The sequence below is a fragment of the Phyllostomus hastatus genome, unplaced genomic scaffold (genome assembly GCF_019186645.2).
Source record: "Phyllostomus hastatus isolate PE091 unplaced genomic scaffold, TTU_PhHast_1.1 phas_contig_80, whole genome shotgun sequence".
NCBI lineage: Eukaryota > Metazoa > Chordata > Mammalia > Chiroptera > Phyllostomidae > Phyllostomus > Phyllostomus hastatus.
Window position 1 is genome coordinate 23,196,339 of NW_025333960.1, and position 17,707 is coordinate 23,214,045.

General features: G+C 38.7%; 1 protein-coding gene across 5 annotated transcripts in view; it reads right to left on the minus strand.

Moving 5' to 3' along the window:
* Positions 1-17,707, minus strand: part of CHST9 (carbohydrate sulfotransferase 9) — a 230,332-nt gene that overhangs the window by 116,964 nt on the left and 95,661 nt on the right. For 4 of the 5 annotated variants that reach the window (XM_045850081.1, XM_045850083.1, XM_045850080.1 and 1 more), the window contains exon 3: positions 6,720-6,758. The exons of the other annotated variant lie outside the window; for it this stretch is intronic. In XM_045850081.1, coding sequence (XP_045706037.1) covers positions 6,720-6,758 — 39 coding nt within the window. The remainder of the gene's footprint in view (positions 1-6,719; positions 6,759-17,707) is intronic. 5 annotated transcript variants of the gene reach the window in all.

Consider the following 17,707-nt stretch of genomic DNA (forward strand, 5'->3'; position numbering starts at 1 on the left):
GTCTTCCATTTTGGGCATGGAAAGATGTATCTAAGATACTTTATTTCACTCAATAATAAATATTGTTCTGAAACCGTGAACCCAGAGAAAATTGGGTATTTTTTTTAAAAGAGAATTCATTAGCATAGTTCAGAGAGCCAGGTCTTCAGGCAGGTGGGTTTAAAAAAGCAAACATGCCAGAGATGGATTCCCTGGGAGGCTGAAGCAGAAAATTGATAGCTTAGATCTAGAAAATGAATAAATATGAGACTTCGTTGATACCAACCTGGGCCATTTGGGCATAAAATGTGATTATTTTACTTATTTTTTCATCAGAGCCCTGGGATCTATATTGGGCTGGATGTAGTAGATCACAGGTCTGGGTTCAAGTCTCAACTCTGCTGTTAACTAACCAGGTGAACTTGGCTGAGTCACACATGCAGGGCAGTGGAAAATGCTTAGGTTTTGCTATCATACAGACTTGCTCCAGTGGTGCACTTGTTAATATTTAACAATGGGCTCCCTGGGAACCAACCAATCAAGCAAGTAAGCAACCAACCAACCTTGGCCTGTACTGCTTGCTAATTTCTGTGGTATAAATGCTCACACCACCACCAATTTGAAGCTATCTACATGACCTCACTGAATGCAGAGGTGGAAAGAGATACACCACAAGTTGTTCTCTTCAGATCTCTCCCCAGGTACTATGAGCTGGCTCCACTAAGCCATTGCCTAGATTCCATTGATGGCTCTACCAGTTAGGACACAGGGCACATGGCAAGTTATTTAACTTCCTCATTTTCTAATTTTTAAAATGTTGACTATACCTTTCTGATAAAAAAGGGCATCAGTCCTTCATCTCATCCTTCATATTATTGCCTGGGATCATCGTAAGCCACGAATCACACAAAACTGAGACATAAGATAGAAAGAACTTGAGTCTTTGACAGTGTGGAGAGCTATCGTGACCATGCACCAGCTACTAGGACTTTTATGTGTAAAGGAGAAAAAACTTCTGCATCATTTTAAAAAGAACAAAACCCAGCAACAAACCTTACAAGGTGGTTCTGAGGGTAAAGTAGAAGGTATTGAGTACAGAGCCTGAAGATTATGTCTGTCTCTCCTCCAGTTCACAGATAAACTCTTTGAAAGAACAACTCTGCATTTGTTTTATTTTCCCTCGCTCAACCCGTTGCTACCTGGGTTTCACTTCCAGAACTCCTAACACAGAATTTCTCTGTAATGACCAGCAGCAGACTTTCCCCCCTGACTCCAGGGGCCATTTTCAGTTCTTATTTTATTTGCTTGTTCTGTGGCATGGGGCATGCTTGATCAGTCCCTCCTTCTGACTGTCTTCCTCTGTGGCACTCAGAGACAGAATGCCGCTGATTCTCACAGGACAACGTTGACATTTCCCAGCTCCCAACTCTGGTTTCCCATACTGTTTTTTGTTACTGGTGGGGATTTTCCGATAACTCACCCTGGCCTTTTCTCACATCCCCAATTCCTTTAGGGCAAGCTCATTCATAACCATAACTTCAATTCTTATCTAGTCATCAGTGATGTAAAAGGCAAGCCAGCATCCCAGTTCTCTCTGGAGTTCCAGGCTTGTAATGACTACTGCTTATTTGACATACTTGACTTAGCCACCTCCATATCCCACAGGTCACATTATAATCAACACAGATATGACTCAGTTTATCATTTCCCCCCACCAGACCTGTCCCTCCTCCTGTGTTCCCCACACAGAATGCACAATTCATTTCATTTTTTAGGCTGGAAACATGGGAATCATCCATCCTTCTTTATCCCCCATATCCACTCAAACAGGCCAATTCTATCTTGTAAATCTATCCACATCCCACTCCTTAGCTTTCTTTCTAAAGCCACTGTCTTAGAAAAGACCCCTAAGACTTTCATCCTTAGATAATTAAAGTGATATACCACCTGATTTCCCTGTTTCCAGTCAATTCCCCTTCCAACCCATACTTTGGGGAGGGTTTTCATAAAATGCAAATAGACTATGTTATCCTTTGCATTCATTTCATTAGCTCCCAACCCCTATTGCATAAAGTCCAAACTCCATGGAAGGGCACACTGGTCCTTGTTGGTTCTGGTTCATGCCTACTTTTCTGGCAACATTTCCTGCCTCTTACATAATTATGGCTATATTCCAATGTTATTAACCACTACCCTTTCCCTCAATAGGCCATGCTTTTTCTCAACTCTGTCTCTCTGGATGGCCAGTCCTTTCCCTTTTTCTTTCTTCAAGGACCCACTCAAGTCTACTGTCTTCCATGTAGCCTTCCTGGAAATCCTTATAACTTGTACTTAATTCTCTAAGAGTTACTCTTCACACGGTATTATAACCATCTGTACTTTTGTCCTCCAGCCAAAAGTGCATGAAGGATGGACATCAATACCATATCTTATTTACCATTGCATCTTTAACATCAAGCACAAAGCCTGGACCACAAAATGTTTAGTAAATTCAATAACTTATAATGCCTCCTCAGATTCCCTCTGTGCCCCCTTTGTGGTGCCAAATGAGATGAGGTCAAGACAAGAGTATGTTTTAAGTAAGAGATAATTGACATATAACATTATTATATTCAGATGTATACATACCGAAATGATTCAGCACTTGTATATATCTAGTTAACATCCATTATGTCACAGGGTTTTTTTTCTTGTGATAACTTTTAAGATCTATTCTATGATCAACTTTCAAATATGCAGTATAATATTATTAAGACACAAGAGCTTTTTGCATGTTATAAACAAGTTAATTTTCAAACTTGATTCTAACTGGAATTGTGAATATCATAGTGAGAACAAAACATGTAGAATATTACAAAATACTAATGTCCAAAATTTGATGGGGCTTTTCAAGAATGATAGTTTATTTTGCTATATTTCATGCAACATAATCGACCTGCTAATTTCATATGTTTGATGTTGGTCACTACTAATTAAAACAATGAAATGAGGTCTTCCCTTGTTTGTTTTTTAGGGTTTTGATAATGTATAGAAACCACTGTAAAACAGCACTACAAAAATAGTAATAGCATAGAGAAAAATTATGCTAAATCTGCCTCTACTTGAAAATCGGTATTCAGTAACTGAGTAACATATAAGAAAGAGAACATGCTATTCTCGCACAGATGGATGAATTTATTCATTGTCTATTTAACTTTTTTTAACCCTAATGACTGCATGTTCTATGCGTGTTAAATGCTTGAAAATGGAGGTGATATTGTTGTTTTAGGACATTTAAAAGAAGTGAAAAGCCCAGTCAAAAAGTAAGCAGAATGGGACTGAGCTTGCAAAGCAGATGTTCTACCATTTGCTGAATTTCCAATAATAAATTTCACCTTTTGGGTTGAGGCAAAAATAACATTGTTCTTCTTTACCAGTAACTTCTTACCAATTATGTAAATGAATAAAAATCTCTAACTTTAGGGATGCTCTAATGTCAGAAATTAAAAGTATTCAACTTCATTTAAAAATACTCATTGTCATTTCTACTGATAAACCTACCTTCTGGTCCACTAGGACTATTCTTTACTAAACACTTAAGGGGATTTGAAAATGCTGTTCATCTTGGAAAAATTGGAACAATATGTATTTAATAGATGGTGTGTTTTAAACAATAATTTATGAAGCACCTTTCTTTGTGAGAATTCTTCTTTGTATTTTATTTTGTGTTGCTTTTTAATATCAAGAATTCTTTGTTCCAAACAGGGGTTTTTATTCTGATAAGATAAAAAAGACTTCAAACTCAATGGAGTTTTTATGTAAAACCTATGGAATAGAGCTGGCCATTTTTTTTTCTATTTTTCTGGTGAAGAAATTGGGTCATTAAAAAATCAAGGGCAAATAGATAATTGATGATATTTGAAACTTGCCTCCTGATATTTTGTCTATTTATCATTATACCATCATATACTTTTAATATTCTTTATAAACTCAAATAGCCAAATTTTATTGTACAATTTGATATGGGTTTCTAAGGTCAAAGTCAAGAGGCATGAGCTTTGCATTGTTTTTTAAAAAATGGCTATGCTTACCACAGCTTTTGAAAAATGATATGAGGTTATGTGTATTCTCTTGTGAATTACTCCTGGCTTATCAAAAGTAGCATCATGTTTGAAACTACACCCAGGATATAAACTGCTTTTTCCCTAAAAGAAGCTAAATAAACTATAGGACAAGCTTAATCCCAATTAGCTACCCACTCTACTGAGCAACTCAGTCCAAACTAGTTAAGCTCGAACTTTGGAACATGATTCATTTGATTATATAATGAAATGTGAGCAACTGAGAGGGTGTGTGTGTGTCTGTGTGTGGATCCATGCATACATAGTAGAGCTATTTCAGTAAAGTAATAAAGGTAAATAGAATCATAGACACAAAACTGGAAAGAACCTTAGAAATGATTCAATGAAACTCCTCATGGATCTCTTGTTAACATCCCTTATAGGTTATGATCTAACCTCCATTCCGTTCTGCTAACATAAGCTCATTCTTTCGAGTCCTGGACAGGTTTCCTTGTTAGGAAGTTGTTTCTTATCCTGAGCAAAAACTTAACTTCTGTAACGTTCATCTTAGTGCAAGATTCTTTAAGCAACAATTTAACAAGCCTTAACCAACCACAAAATCAGAGTTCTGGGAGTCCCTGTTTTAATGAGGAATATTTTTGTCTACAATATTTTTCTAAATTCTTTGTTTTCAATAATAAGTAGTGCAACAGAATGGGGTAGATTGAAAGGGCCAGGACCTAATACTGATCTCCCATAACTGGGAGATAGACTCACTATAAATGAGAGGCTATAATTGTCTAATTGAGCAGGCAGGACCTAGAATCTGAGCAGAATGAACAGCAAATAATACAAAGAAGTCCAGACAGGAAGTCAGAGCAGAAATGCCCATGATGTTCTTGGTATCTTACAGTTTTATCTAAAGATGCATATATTCAGACTAGCATCAGACACTGATCATGGTGATATTTATGACTACATTGGCAAAGGTTATATCCCAACTTTGAAAGCTCGCACTGTTTTTACAAATATAGATTTCCTCATGGCAGGATGTGTGTTCTTTGAAATAATTGAGGAGCCTACAAATTTTCTGTAATAACTTGAGCCCTGTCCATTAGTTATCCTTGACTTCACTTTCTCATAAAAATCAGACAGGTTAACAAACTGTGAATCAGGTGGGGCAAATTAGCTCTATTAATAAAGAGAGCTTCCTTATAACCCTGATGACTAGTGTTCCTTGTCAAAGATGCTGTTGCTTTAATTTTTTCCCAAATGTTGAAAAACATTTTATTAGGCAAGAAACTGAACACAATAACAAAGTGATTAGCACCTTGATTAGAAAGAAAGGTTAGGATGGAGGACACTGGAAAGAATGAATGAACAAACCTGAGGTCATGTCCAGTCTCTGTCTCTACGAGCCCTTTGTGTTGCCTTGGCAATGCAGAACATTAGAATCCAGGAAATGCAGGAAATTTAAAGAGGCATCTGGTTTAACACTGGCCAGTTTAGTTTTTTTCCCCTGAACTATAAAGCTTCTATAATCAAAAAAGACAGTACCTACAGGATCATAGCAATAGCATCTTATAAACAGTATAAATACTTTTGCCTCAAGATGCAATAATGAGTTAGCTACTTTTGTGAGGAGACCAGACACTTTCTGGCCTTCACTTTTTTTATATTCAGATCAGGCTTTTAAAAATACACAGAAGGAATGTGAACAATAACATTCAAGAGGGAAGTCAGGCAGATAATAAGTTGACAAGTTGTCTGATATGAATGCAAAGATTGGGAAGAAGAAAAGAGACAGGGTTTTAGGCTATTTATGCACTTTGGATCAATATTGATTTTTGTCTTCTACTGACTACACTGACTCCTTGGAAACACGTGCAGTACCTGTTACCAGACAAAAACTAAAGTTGAAAGAAGAATGTGGTTCAGAGCAACAGGTGTTTAGGTTGGCAGCTCTCACAGATCACAGAGTAATGGGTGGGTGGAGACTTGGGAAGGGTGGTGGGCATAGGTACAGAGGTCAAACTATAATTTTCTATGATTATTGGCAATTTCTGAGCATTGGGAGCTGAAAGGCTGCTCTTATACAGAGATTTACCTGATAAATAAAAAATCTATCTTATGTTATGATTTTAAGCCAAAAGCCATGTAATGAAAATATGGAAATGTAAAAACTTATTTTTGTATTAGTTGGCAAATATTGACCCCATACCTATGCACAATGGCACTGTGCCAAAGCCCCATTCAGTTTTGGATACATATTAGGATTTAGGAATGAAATAATTCTTAAAATTCCTCCAAAATAGAAAGATTCTTCTCAGTTCAGTTGTCAACACTTGTCCTGAAAAACAATTACATACATGGCTTTAAGAAAAATAACTGAAATTCACAGGTGTTTGGGGAAATAAAATGGTTGTCAATTATTATGACCTCCGTATTTTAAAACTGGTGGTTGTAAGACTTACCTTTTAATAGATAATCATGAAAAAATAAATAACATTCTATTTCATCTTTCAATAGGAAAGGAAAGAATTGATGTGAAAGTGAGAAAGCTAAATCTATTAACGTATTTTAATTCATTTAGTATCAATCAATTCAAGGACCATAAATTATTACATTAAATAATAAACTGCAAATAGATCTTTTTTGTGTGTAGGAAATAAAACTGAAGTCAATTAGTCAAAATCTTACCTGAAGTTGCTTTTTGTTCTCTTTTCTTCTCTACTCTCCCTGAAATGAGAAGTGGCAGATCAGTTGCAGTGTGGGGCCATGAGAAAAAGAGGTAACTTAGATGAAGGCTTAGTTTAAGGCAATTTCCAAACACAATCACTACTTCCACCATGTCCAGAATGCTTCCAGAGATGATTAGGAACAGTTGAATGGGATAGAAAGATGTTCTTAAATCTATTTGTGGAAGTCAAAAATATGAGTATGCTTTCAATATGCTGTTACATTGTTGTATTTTTAAAAAATCTTATTAGTAAGAGTCACTTACCCAACAATAAATCTACAACTTGCAAATTCCCATAGAAGCAACAGTGGGGGGTGAGGAACATCTGAATAAAATAAGACCATGGCCTCTTGCAACCTACTAGGGAAGATGAAGAACAAGCAATAGAACATTAAATGAGATGTGCCCTAAAAGGAACAGAATGATTCATGACATGAAAGGATAAAGTTATTATTTTAAGAAATGAAGAAGTACCCATAAAGTGATGGAGAAAGTGGTACTTGATTTAGACCTGGATAGATACATGTGAATTGGGAGATTTGAAATAGGAAAAGGATTCATTCTTGGCAAAGGAAATAGTATGGGCTATGTAGGACAAGGTTATTCAAGCAAGAAGTGTCATGTATTAGATTTGCTTTAGGAACTTGGACATCAGTAGCTTTGTGTAAGAGGAGGGCTCTCCTAAAGGTAGGGCAAGAGGTATAAACTTACTATGGCAGTGGGAATGCAGAGGAGGGAAGTGATGGATGCAAGAGATAGCAGGAAGGCAGAACATATAGGGATTTACAAAATGTTAAGTGCAAGGGAGAAGGAAAGGTCAAGATGAATAGTTATGTAGGTGACTTTGGGTGTAGTGGTGTAATTCAGGGAAATGGTGACATGTGATGGAAGTGTGGGAATGAAAGCTTGGGTGACAGACCAGAACTGAACCTACAGATGCAGAACATGTCCATTGTGAGAAGGTGGCTGGAGCTGAGGTGAGGGATGGGGATGTAAAGGCAGATAGTACAGAGGGCGAGGCTGAGGAAAGCGGCCAAAGAAACAAAAATACTGCTTTTGTTTGTAACTTAGGACCATGAGAAGAAGGAAGAAGAAGAAGAAGAAGAAGAAGAAGAAGAAGGAGAAGGAGAAGGAGAAGGAGAAGGAGAAGGAGGAGAAGGAGAAGGAGAAGGAGAAGGAGAAGGAGAAGGAGAAGGAGAAGGAGAAGGAGAAGAAGGAGAAGGAGAAGAAGGAGAAGAAGAAGAAGGAGAAGAAGAAGAAGGAGAAGAAGAAGAAGGAGAAGAAGAAGAAGGAGAAGAAGAAGAAGGAGAAAGAAGAAGAAGAAGAAGAAGAAGAAGAAGAAGAAGAAGAAGAAGAAGAAGAAGAAGAAGAAGAAGAAGAAGAAGAGGAGGAAGAAGAAGGGATCCATGGAGATCAACAGAGTGCATAGTTGTCTACCACAAATTAAGATTTCAGAAGTATGGGGGTTACCAATAGTATGGGGGGCATCCCATGCTGCCAAGTTCACGTGGATGTTGCTAGATTGTGAGAGAGCAGTTTTAGCAGAGTAGGGGCAGAGAACACAAGAGACAGTGTGAGTGTCTGAAAAGAAGTAGATAATGAGGAAGATGAGACTGAGGAAACGGCTCCTCGTTCATGAAATCCGACAGACTGCAAATGAGTGAGATGGACAATAGCTTGAGCAGAAACAAATTCAAGGTTTCTGCCAGGCTACAGGACACTCCAGCACATGCACTGGGTTAGATAAGAAACTCTGCACCAGGGCAATGGTGTGTGTAAACACCACTGTTGAAGTGAGAGCCTTGGTTTTGTGATGGGGAAGCGAGGGCCACCCTTCTAGTCATCTCATTCTTGTCAGCCGCTAACATTTCACAAGCAAAGCTAGTAACTGAGAGTTTATGCAACACACGGACGATGCATGTAAACTTTAAGCTTTTTACTAGCGCTTTATGTCTATTAAAATCTAAATATATAAAGTGGAGAACATACAATCTTTCCCTTGTGCAACAGCCAAAAGGGTGGAATTCATTCAACTGGCATCTTGATTAATGGCACATTCTATTCATTTGGGTGATTTCCAGGGGACTTGTTGGATGCAATTTATTTCAATGATTCAAACAGATAAATGGCATGAATGGTCCATTTAAAGATTTCATTCATTACCAAGTGTGATGGGGCACCTCCTTATTTAAGTTTTTTTTTTAATTGGGCAGGCCACTGTTTACTGTTTGATAACATATTTTTTGTATACTAGAGGCCTCAAACATTTTCATGAATTTTAAAAAATGTTATACAAGTCCTGAGTTATAAAACATTAAAAGAAAAATATCTCTTTGGAGAGTCTTTAACTTGTATGAGAATGAGTCATAAACCCTGAAAGTACACAGTGAATGTGTTGGAGACAAATAAAATGGTGTGGTAGTCAGACCTCAAAGTAACTCTTCCTCCTGGTGTTCATTCCTTTTCCTGGCACCCATTCGTGTTCTTGTGTAACCAATAAGATTTTGCAGAGATGATAATGTGTGACTTCAGAGGTCGGGCCTTAAGAACCACTGTGGCATCCTTCTTGCTCTCTTGGATCACTCCCTTTGAGGGAAACCAGATTATATGTTGTGAGGACACTCAAGTGGCTCTGTGGAGAGTCCCTTGTGGCCAATGAGGAACGAAGGCTTCCTGCCAGTGGGCACCACCCTGACAGGAACATACGCGGCCCATCCCCCAGCCTCCATTGGATCTTCAGATGGCTGCAGCCTCAGCTCTCACCTTGACAGCAACTGCAGGGAAGACCCTGACCCAGGGCCACCCAGTTAGCCACTTCAGAGCTCCCTACAGAGACTGTGTGAGATGACAAATGCTTACTGTTGTCTTCAGCTGCTAAGTTTTGGATAAGTTGTTACAGCAATAGATAATTTGTACTTATTGGATAACTTTATTATGAAAGTTTGGGTTAATTTACCACTTAACTATAATACAACTTCAGTGATGCTAGTTGCATCAAATCAGTTGGTCTCCCTGACTTTCTCCTCTGTAATGTGGGGATCAGACCTGCTTATCTGGAATGTTGTGAGGATTAAACAATTTGAGGGAAAATAATTCCAAGAACCAGCAAGAAATGAAGGAAACTCACACAAAATATTGGGGTTCAATGTTTCAGAAGGGAGGCTGGAAGGCATTGCTGAAAATGTTTCACTCCCCTCCGCTGGGACCTCAAACAGTTCTCTGTGTTACATGAAAGGGCCCTGCAAACTATAGAGGGCTATATAAATATTATTTATTAGTTTTATTGCTATTAGTTTTGTTATAGGAATAGAGTTAGATTTCTATCTTTAGTTATGTATACACTAAACTTCAAATTAGAAAAATAAAAACTAGGTTAAATAAACTATTAGAATGATCAAAGAACACAGAGTTTCCACAGTTTAAATGGATGAGCCTGTAGGTTTCTTTTTTAGTCTCTTTGTCTTGCTCTCAGTGTCCGCCTTCATGGAAAGAGAGGGTTCAGACTGGACAGCTCCATCTGAACGGTCTACTGCACTACAACACATATCCTTAACCTAAGTCATTATATCCCCTCCGACATGCTCGTCTTGAGAGTTAGCCTCCTATCCTTTCAGGCACCCAGTAATGAAACCTGAGAGCCATTAGCTCCTCCCTTCCACTCAACCTCCACATCTAATCTGACCCCCAGACCATTACATTCTCTCTATAGGACGTTTCAGATCTATCTTTTCCTGTATCACTGCCATGGTCCTAGGTCACAAACTTGATATATCTTTCTGGGGTTATTTTCTACAGGCTCCTAACTGATTTCACTGGTTTTAGGGATGGTTTTTTCATCCTTGCCATCTGATCTCTACTACAAATGAAAACCCATATTCTCTAATATAAAATGTATGGCCCTGGAAAATTTGGCCATGACTTACCCACTTTCTGTTATCACCCCTCAGGTACCATACAGAACACTTACCAATTATGCCAGGAATGAGACCTCCTACCCTAACTCCCTGCTCATACACTGTTCTGCTTCCTGCAATGTTCTGTCCTGTGGTTCTGGCTACCAAAATCGTACTCATCCTTTAGAGCTGAGCTCAGAAGCTTTTGCACTGTGTCACCTCCCTTAACTCGCCACTCCTCACAAAAGTAATCAGCCTTCTGTGCTCCTAAAGCCCTTTATATATACCTTTATCATGGCACTAACTCCAGTGTTTGGTTCATAATGAGATGCAGATCTGTTTTTGCAACTGGACTGCTGCCTCTTTAAGGGAGAGGGGCGTATCCTATGCTCCTCCTGGTGCCTTAAACACAAATGCTTGGGGTGGAGGACACACAGAAAGTTATGTAATATCCCAACCCTCTGTATAATGCTAGAGAACATAAGTAAGTTTTAGCACTGCTACTGCAGAGAGCAGGTGCAATCAAAAACAGAGCTTTTACCAGGCATTTACATTACAACTGATAACCTAGAAAATCATTATATTAGAAAAGTGGGTGATGAAAAAACAAGGAGGTTTTCCGAATAAGGAACATGCATTTGTGTCCTTGTGGGGCTTTATTTTAGCACAGCTTCTAGTTTAAACACAAAACATTAAAGAGTAGTTTGCAATTCACTTCTGTTTAAACCTGGATGCAGCACTCAACCTGTGAGAAGTAAAATGGACTATAATCTCATAAAAATGGAATTTGCAGGGTAAAACTTTTCTTAAGAGAAAATGTCTTTAATTGCACATTAAAATTCCACAGCTCAGAACTATTTATTTATACAAACTGAGTCCTGATACTTTGAAAAGCTATTTTAAATTTGAGCTTGTTGATATTGTTCCATGGATAAACATTAAATATATATCAAATTTAAAGCACATTTCAGTAGTTCAGTATAGAAGTAGCTCCTTTATCAGAGCAATTATTTCTGATCTGTTAAAGCCACAGGAACACAAATGGCAATCCAATGTATCATACCAATAATGAGTAGGGAGGGGGATTTGTAACACAATTCAGTATGTTACATCACTTCTAATAAAAAGAAAATTTTGTGTATATATGTATTTATATATTCATATATACATGCAGTGTATATACACATGTATGTGTATGCATGTATATGTATGCATATTCATGCACACACACTTACATGCATGCATGTGATATATGTATACATATTGCATTTTTATACTCAGATACAGTCTTGTCTCAAAAATATACTCTCCCTTTAACCTGCTTCTGTCTTTGTACAATACAGTATGCCATGGAATCTATCAAATTTTCCTCAATGCACTACCAGTTTCTCTGTAGCCAATTCTGAGTTTGCATTCACTTGCAGGCATTTTATTTGCCCTGCTCTGAGAGGTATTATTAATCACATCCCGTTGCTAGGATACCTGAGAATGTTCATTTATGTCCGATGTTTCTTTGGCAAAATGCACTATAAGGAAGGCATAGAATCATGACAAGGAAAATTACTGCACACATGCTGCTTATTTTTAAAAGGCAGTGGGGGGGTAACATAACTACCAGATAATATAATGCAAACTCCCATGAATTTTTTAATGTCGTTTTTGTTTCAACTAGATTTGAATGGAAAAACACTGGCAATATTTTTGGATAATGAGAATCTGCAGTACTTCTACACTTCTGAGTCAACTAGGAAAAGTGGAAGGAGGTAGGGTTTTAATTCTGTTTCCATTTAGGGACTTACAGTCCCTAGGTTTTGAGAGCTACATGGATAAATTATTTTGCTAAATATATCTCAGCAGACCTTTTAAAGCTATTTATTATTTACGAAATTATTTGTTTCAATGAATAAACTGCTTACTTTAACTGTCAAATACCTAATTGTAGTGTTTCAGGAGCAGAATGCCAAAAAAAACATCTTCAGACTCAGAATTTTCCCTTGGCACTTTAGTATTTAGTTAGTGCCTACTATGGGTTGGGCACTTTACTGACACCTAAGTATTTAATTTAATCTTCACAATAACTCCATGGAGTAGAAGAAAATGACTTCCATTTTCTAGTGAAGAAAGTGCTTGGGAATTATTTCTGACAGGCACGTGTTCCAGTCGGTGATTGGGAGGACTGGACCGTGAACCCAGAGATCGCTGCCTTTTCTGAGCTTGTTGGCTGTGGCGACTGAGGGCAGTTCTGTGCAGTGAAGAACTCAGGTTTGCTGCTCTGCTACTTCATGAAGGATATTGGGCACATCATCTAACCTCTCCAAACTTTATTGTATTTATCTTAAAATGGGGATAATACCAGTTCTTACACCAAGAGATCATTGTAAGGGTTAAATAAAATGATGTGTTCAGTTATAATCCTAAATGTTTTGAGTGCAAGATGCAATCGTGTTTGTAATGTTCTCATCTCAGTCCTGGGACTTAGCTACATAGTGAATTGCTAGATGCTTCTCTCTATGAAGTTTCCATGTCAGGTGGTCCCTAGTAATATAGGATAATTATTAATATTCTCAAGGTTAATGACTTTATTTGCACAAATATTGTAAAGTTCAGTCTTTTTGAGAATTTCTTAATATCTTTATCATCACTTCTCTCTCTTGCCTTTCCTTAGAATCTCTAAGTGGTGTTCCATTTCAGTGAATTCCTTTCTTCTCCACTTCATGTCATAACTTTTTCCAAATACAAATTAGTTTGATAAAACACAAATTGACAGGTCAGTTTCTCCCCTTTATGAGCTACGATAACATAGTTTAGAATCCAGTGTGTGTGGTTCAAATCCCCGTGCCCATTGTGTAGTGAGCAGCAGTTGTGGAACTGTCAATAGTGCGATACAGTCTACACGGAAAAGGAGAGCTGTTCTAGAAATCAGAAGACATTGTCAGAAGTTACTCCTTCCAGCAAATAGCAGGGCCTTGAACAAGTAACTTGACTTTCCAAGGTGCAATGATCTCTTCACTTAGGTAAAAACTACCTTTTAATAATACTCCAAACACCTGTATAAACTTGGATGTGAGAGGATTTTAAGTACTGTGCTGTAGGTCAGGAACAGAGAAGCTTAACTTGGCCAATTTAAAGATCAACTAGTCTTAGGTAATCTCTGTAAATGTAAAAACTGCATAGTTTCTGTTTGGTCAATAGTATAAAGAAAGGCAGAGGAGTTTACGTGATTATTGGTGGCTGGACTTATGCCTATGTCGACATGGCATCGGTCTCAGAAGGCACTGCGCGATGAGCCTCTCTCTGCCCTGCTGCAAGTTTAAATAGACTCCACTTAATCTTCTATCAGTTTCTATTCAGTTAGTTGATATGTTGCGAGGATATTTAGTCAAAGACACCATCATGAGCACACGGCATGCTGTGAGCTCCAGACAGTGTGCACTGAGCTACAGAAACCGGCCCTTCAGAAACATACTGATACAGATAGATCTGGGCCTCTGAGGTTGACCATCTGCCTTGGCAGGGCTGGCACTCCATCTGCACTCTCAGCCCTGGGGTCTGCCACCCGTCCTCGTGTGCAGAAAGCCTGAGGAAAGCTGAATGCTCAGAGATTTTTCCTGGGCTGACCCCTCTGCAAAGGCAGAGTAAAATCAGAATGACACACAACAGTTTCATGTTGTCTTGGATATTCTCAAGTACGGAATTTCTTCCCACTTAGATCCACCTGACAGGCTCAGAATTAATGTGACAAGCAACAGTTCTTCTGAGCCCCACCAGTGGCTGGCGTGAGTTAAATTTTAGAGTAAACCTTTTGATACTCAGAACCTCATTATGAGGTAGTCATTTGTTGGCAGAGAAGTGCTTTGGGAGACCTTTAGATGATGAAGTCAGATTGGAAAAAACAAACAAAAAAAACAAACAAAAACAACAAAAAACCCACCAAAAAAAAACAACAACCACTGCCAGTTCTTAAACATCTGTGAAAATAAGAATGGTAGCGTTACTAATGTATGCTTCAGCTACTGACCAAAGTAGGGATGTGTGTATTGGTAGTTTCCTTTGAATAATAATGTTTCTAGTAAGTTAGGTGTGAATAATTTTAAATGACATAATATTCTAAATTTCCTTGTAATGTTCATTATATAAAAGAAATGGGAATAAATTATTTTGTACCATAAAGAGTCTTTTCATAATATCTTCATTCACTCCTGTGCTAGAATGAAAATGACTGTTAAGGAGGGGAGTCAAATTCCCTTCCTACCAGATCTGCCCAGGCCTCAGTGAATTGCTTAACTCCTGGGATAGGTTAGAAATGCCAGTTTTTAGGGGCCTTGAGAATCAGGCAGCTTTCACTTCCTGAGTCTTTTAATACCTGCTCTGAAGAAGCCAGCCACAATGTAAGAACATAGACTGCCCTGAGACTTCCATGCTATGAGGAAGCTCAAGCTGGCCACACATGGAGGCCGCATGGAAAGAGCTGCCTGAACCTTCTGTGACCAGTAACCAGCTGCTCCAGCCACCCCAGCCCAGGTTCCCAATATGCATGAGTGCGGACACTATCCTGGAAGCGGACCCTCCAGCTCTCGTCACCTCAGTGGACAACATGGATGAGAGAAAAACTGCCTGCCTGCAATTCCTAACCCACAAAAGTGCAAGCAAAACAGATGTTTGTCTTATACCATTAAGTTTTTTGTACTTTGTTACACAGCAGTCGATAGTGAAAACAACTCCTAGCGATAGTGAGAATATTTATTGATATGTCTATCAATTATACTAGTATATCTTAATATTCCCCCCCAAAGCAGGACTCATGTAGATTCCTTCTTTCCTAAGATGTTCTGTTCAACTATACCTATAAATATGTTCTAATACCCAGCATTTTAGCATTTAAACCTATTCCTTTTCACAAAAATAATAAAATGAGCTATTTTGAGGTGTGTGGTTAATCTCTGTGCAATCTATATAGATTGATATGTATTTTGGCTTTATAAAAGTATTACGATATTACCCTATGTCCAGGTTACCAATCAAAAGTAAAGTGGAGACTTGCCAGTTATTTAGCAATTTGGAATTTATAAACCATCAAGTGGGACACCCATTTGAAACAATATTTAAATATTGACCCAGACTTTAAATTTATTATTCATGGTTAGAATTACATAGAAACTCCCTGATCTGAAACACTGAAAAGATCCAACAGCAACTCCTGCTAAATAATTAAAAATTATCTTATCCCTAAGCAGATTTACTTTGAAAGGACTAATTAGTAGAATCTATATTGAATGAAGAACATTAATATTACTTAGGGTTACATTTTGTATGAAGGCAACAAGGGGCAACATTTCATTAAGAAAGGTGATGATATGAGTCCCATCAGAATCTGTGCTTGTGAAGTTAGTTTGTTCACTTTAAATAGCAATTTATTTGGCCAACAGACACACAGTCCTGCCCAGCTTTTCATCTGGAGAGAAGGACCACAATTCATTGCTCTCTCAGCAACTCTCTTAATCATCACCTCATTAGCTTGTGGACAAAGCTGGTGGAGGTCGGAGGTGAGCTGAATTTTATTCTTTGAAATGTCGGCATAGTTTCATTTATGCAGGTCCCAAGTTTTTCCTTCTGTATTTTTAAAAAATCCCCATCCTACTCATCTTTCCCTTCACATTGACCTGCATCGAAGGGTTGGGCCTTAGACATTCAGGGAAGCTCACATTTCATGGGCTGAAAGAAAAAAATAAGGAAAGTGTGCTTAGATCAGTGGATATTGATTTACTGCTTTCAGAGGTAGCAGTGTACTTTGTGATCTTATAATACTATCGTCTGTAAACCTGGTTGACCACCTACATCTACTACAAAAGTTGTTGACTACGTACTACATTTAATATGTAGGAGAGGCTCACCAACACTTGGCTACTTAGGAGAAAGCAAAAGAGAGCAGACGCTATTGAGTCCCTGATACACGACAGATGGAAAGCTAGGCATTTTATGCCTGCAACGCTTCTGTAAAGAGTAAACACGCAACTCCCAGTTGAGGGAAGAGCTGTAAAGAAGAGGCTGCAGACTGGCTCAATGGATGTGGCCTCCAGCAGGAACTAGAAGAGGGCCTTTACCTAATAATGGAGACAGAGTGGAGACACTCCAGGAGGCAAGAGAAATAAATATCGTCTGAACACCTAAGGCAATAAGCTATTTTCTGGCAAAAATTTTCTCTTGGTGTTCAGTGTGAGATGCTGATTTCAGAAAAAGCAAGCCAGATACAGACACCATACAGGGGATAGCTCCTTCGGATGTAGCCCACCTGGAAAAACAGGAAGTGGAGCACAGGAAGGGAGTGGGAATGCTGAGAAGTCTCCCAAGTGTCTCTGGTTACTGGACGCTTAGGTTTACACAAGACTAGGAATCTGGCATTCCCAGGGGAGGGGAGTAACTTTGTAGCTTTATTGACTATGGCAGACATAGCTGAGTGCCCACCCTGCAGGCATTTCTCCTCTTGTTCCGTGCTGGTACCCAGTCCTCCTGTCACAGGACACGGATGGAACATGACTGATGTAAACTAATCATCATGGGCTCCTTCCTCTTGCTTTAGGTGGTTGTTTGAAATTTCTAGCCAATGACACCTAAGATGTTGAAGAATTTCATTAACATGTTTTCCATGCCAATAAAAAGGGACAGATGGGAGAGAATATCTGTTTCTTTCAGTGGATGTTGTCATAACCTGGTGTGATGCTAGAACATGAGGTCAAAATCAACAATACATTGCAAGGAAAACCAAAGGGAGTACACCGCAAGGTGATGTCATTGAGGCTCTGAACATGAATCAGGAGCCGCACTTTCGAGGGTCCACTCTTGCCCTCTTCCAGACTCATCACCTCCACGTAGCATGAGAAGGACCAAGGTGCTTGCTCACCAAGTTTGTGCTTTAGTGTGACCATGCACTGAGTACCTGAGGTGTCACAGTCCCCTGGCCAAATACCCCGAGGCCCTGCCAGATCTGTATGAGCCTCCTTCCCAAATCAGATTGCGGAGCTGGGACAGGGGTGCCAAGGCTGCACCATTGGTGCTCC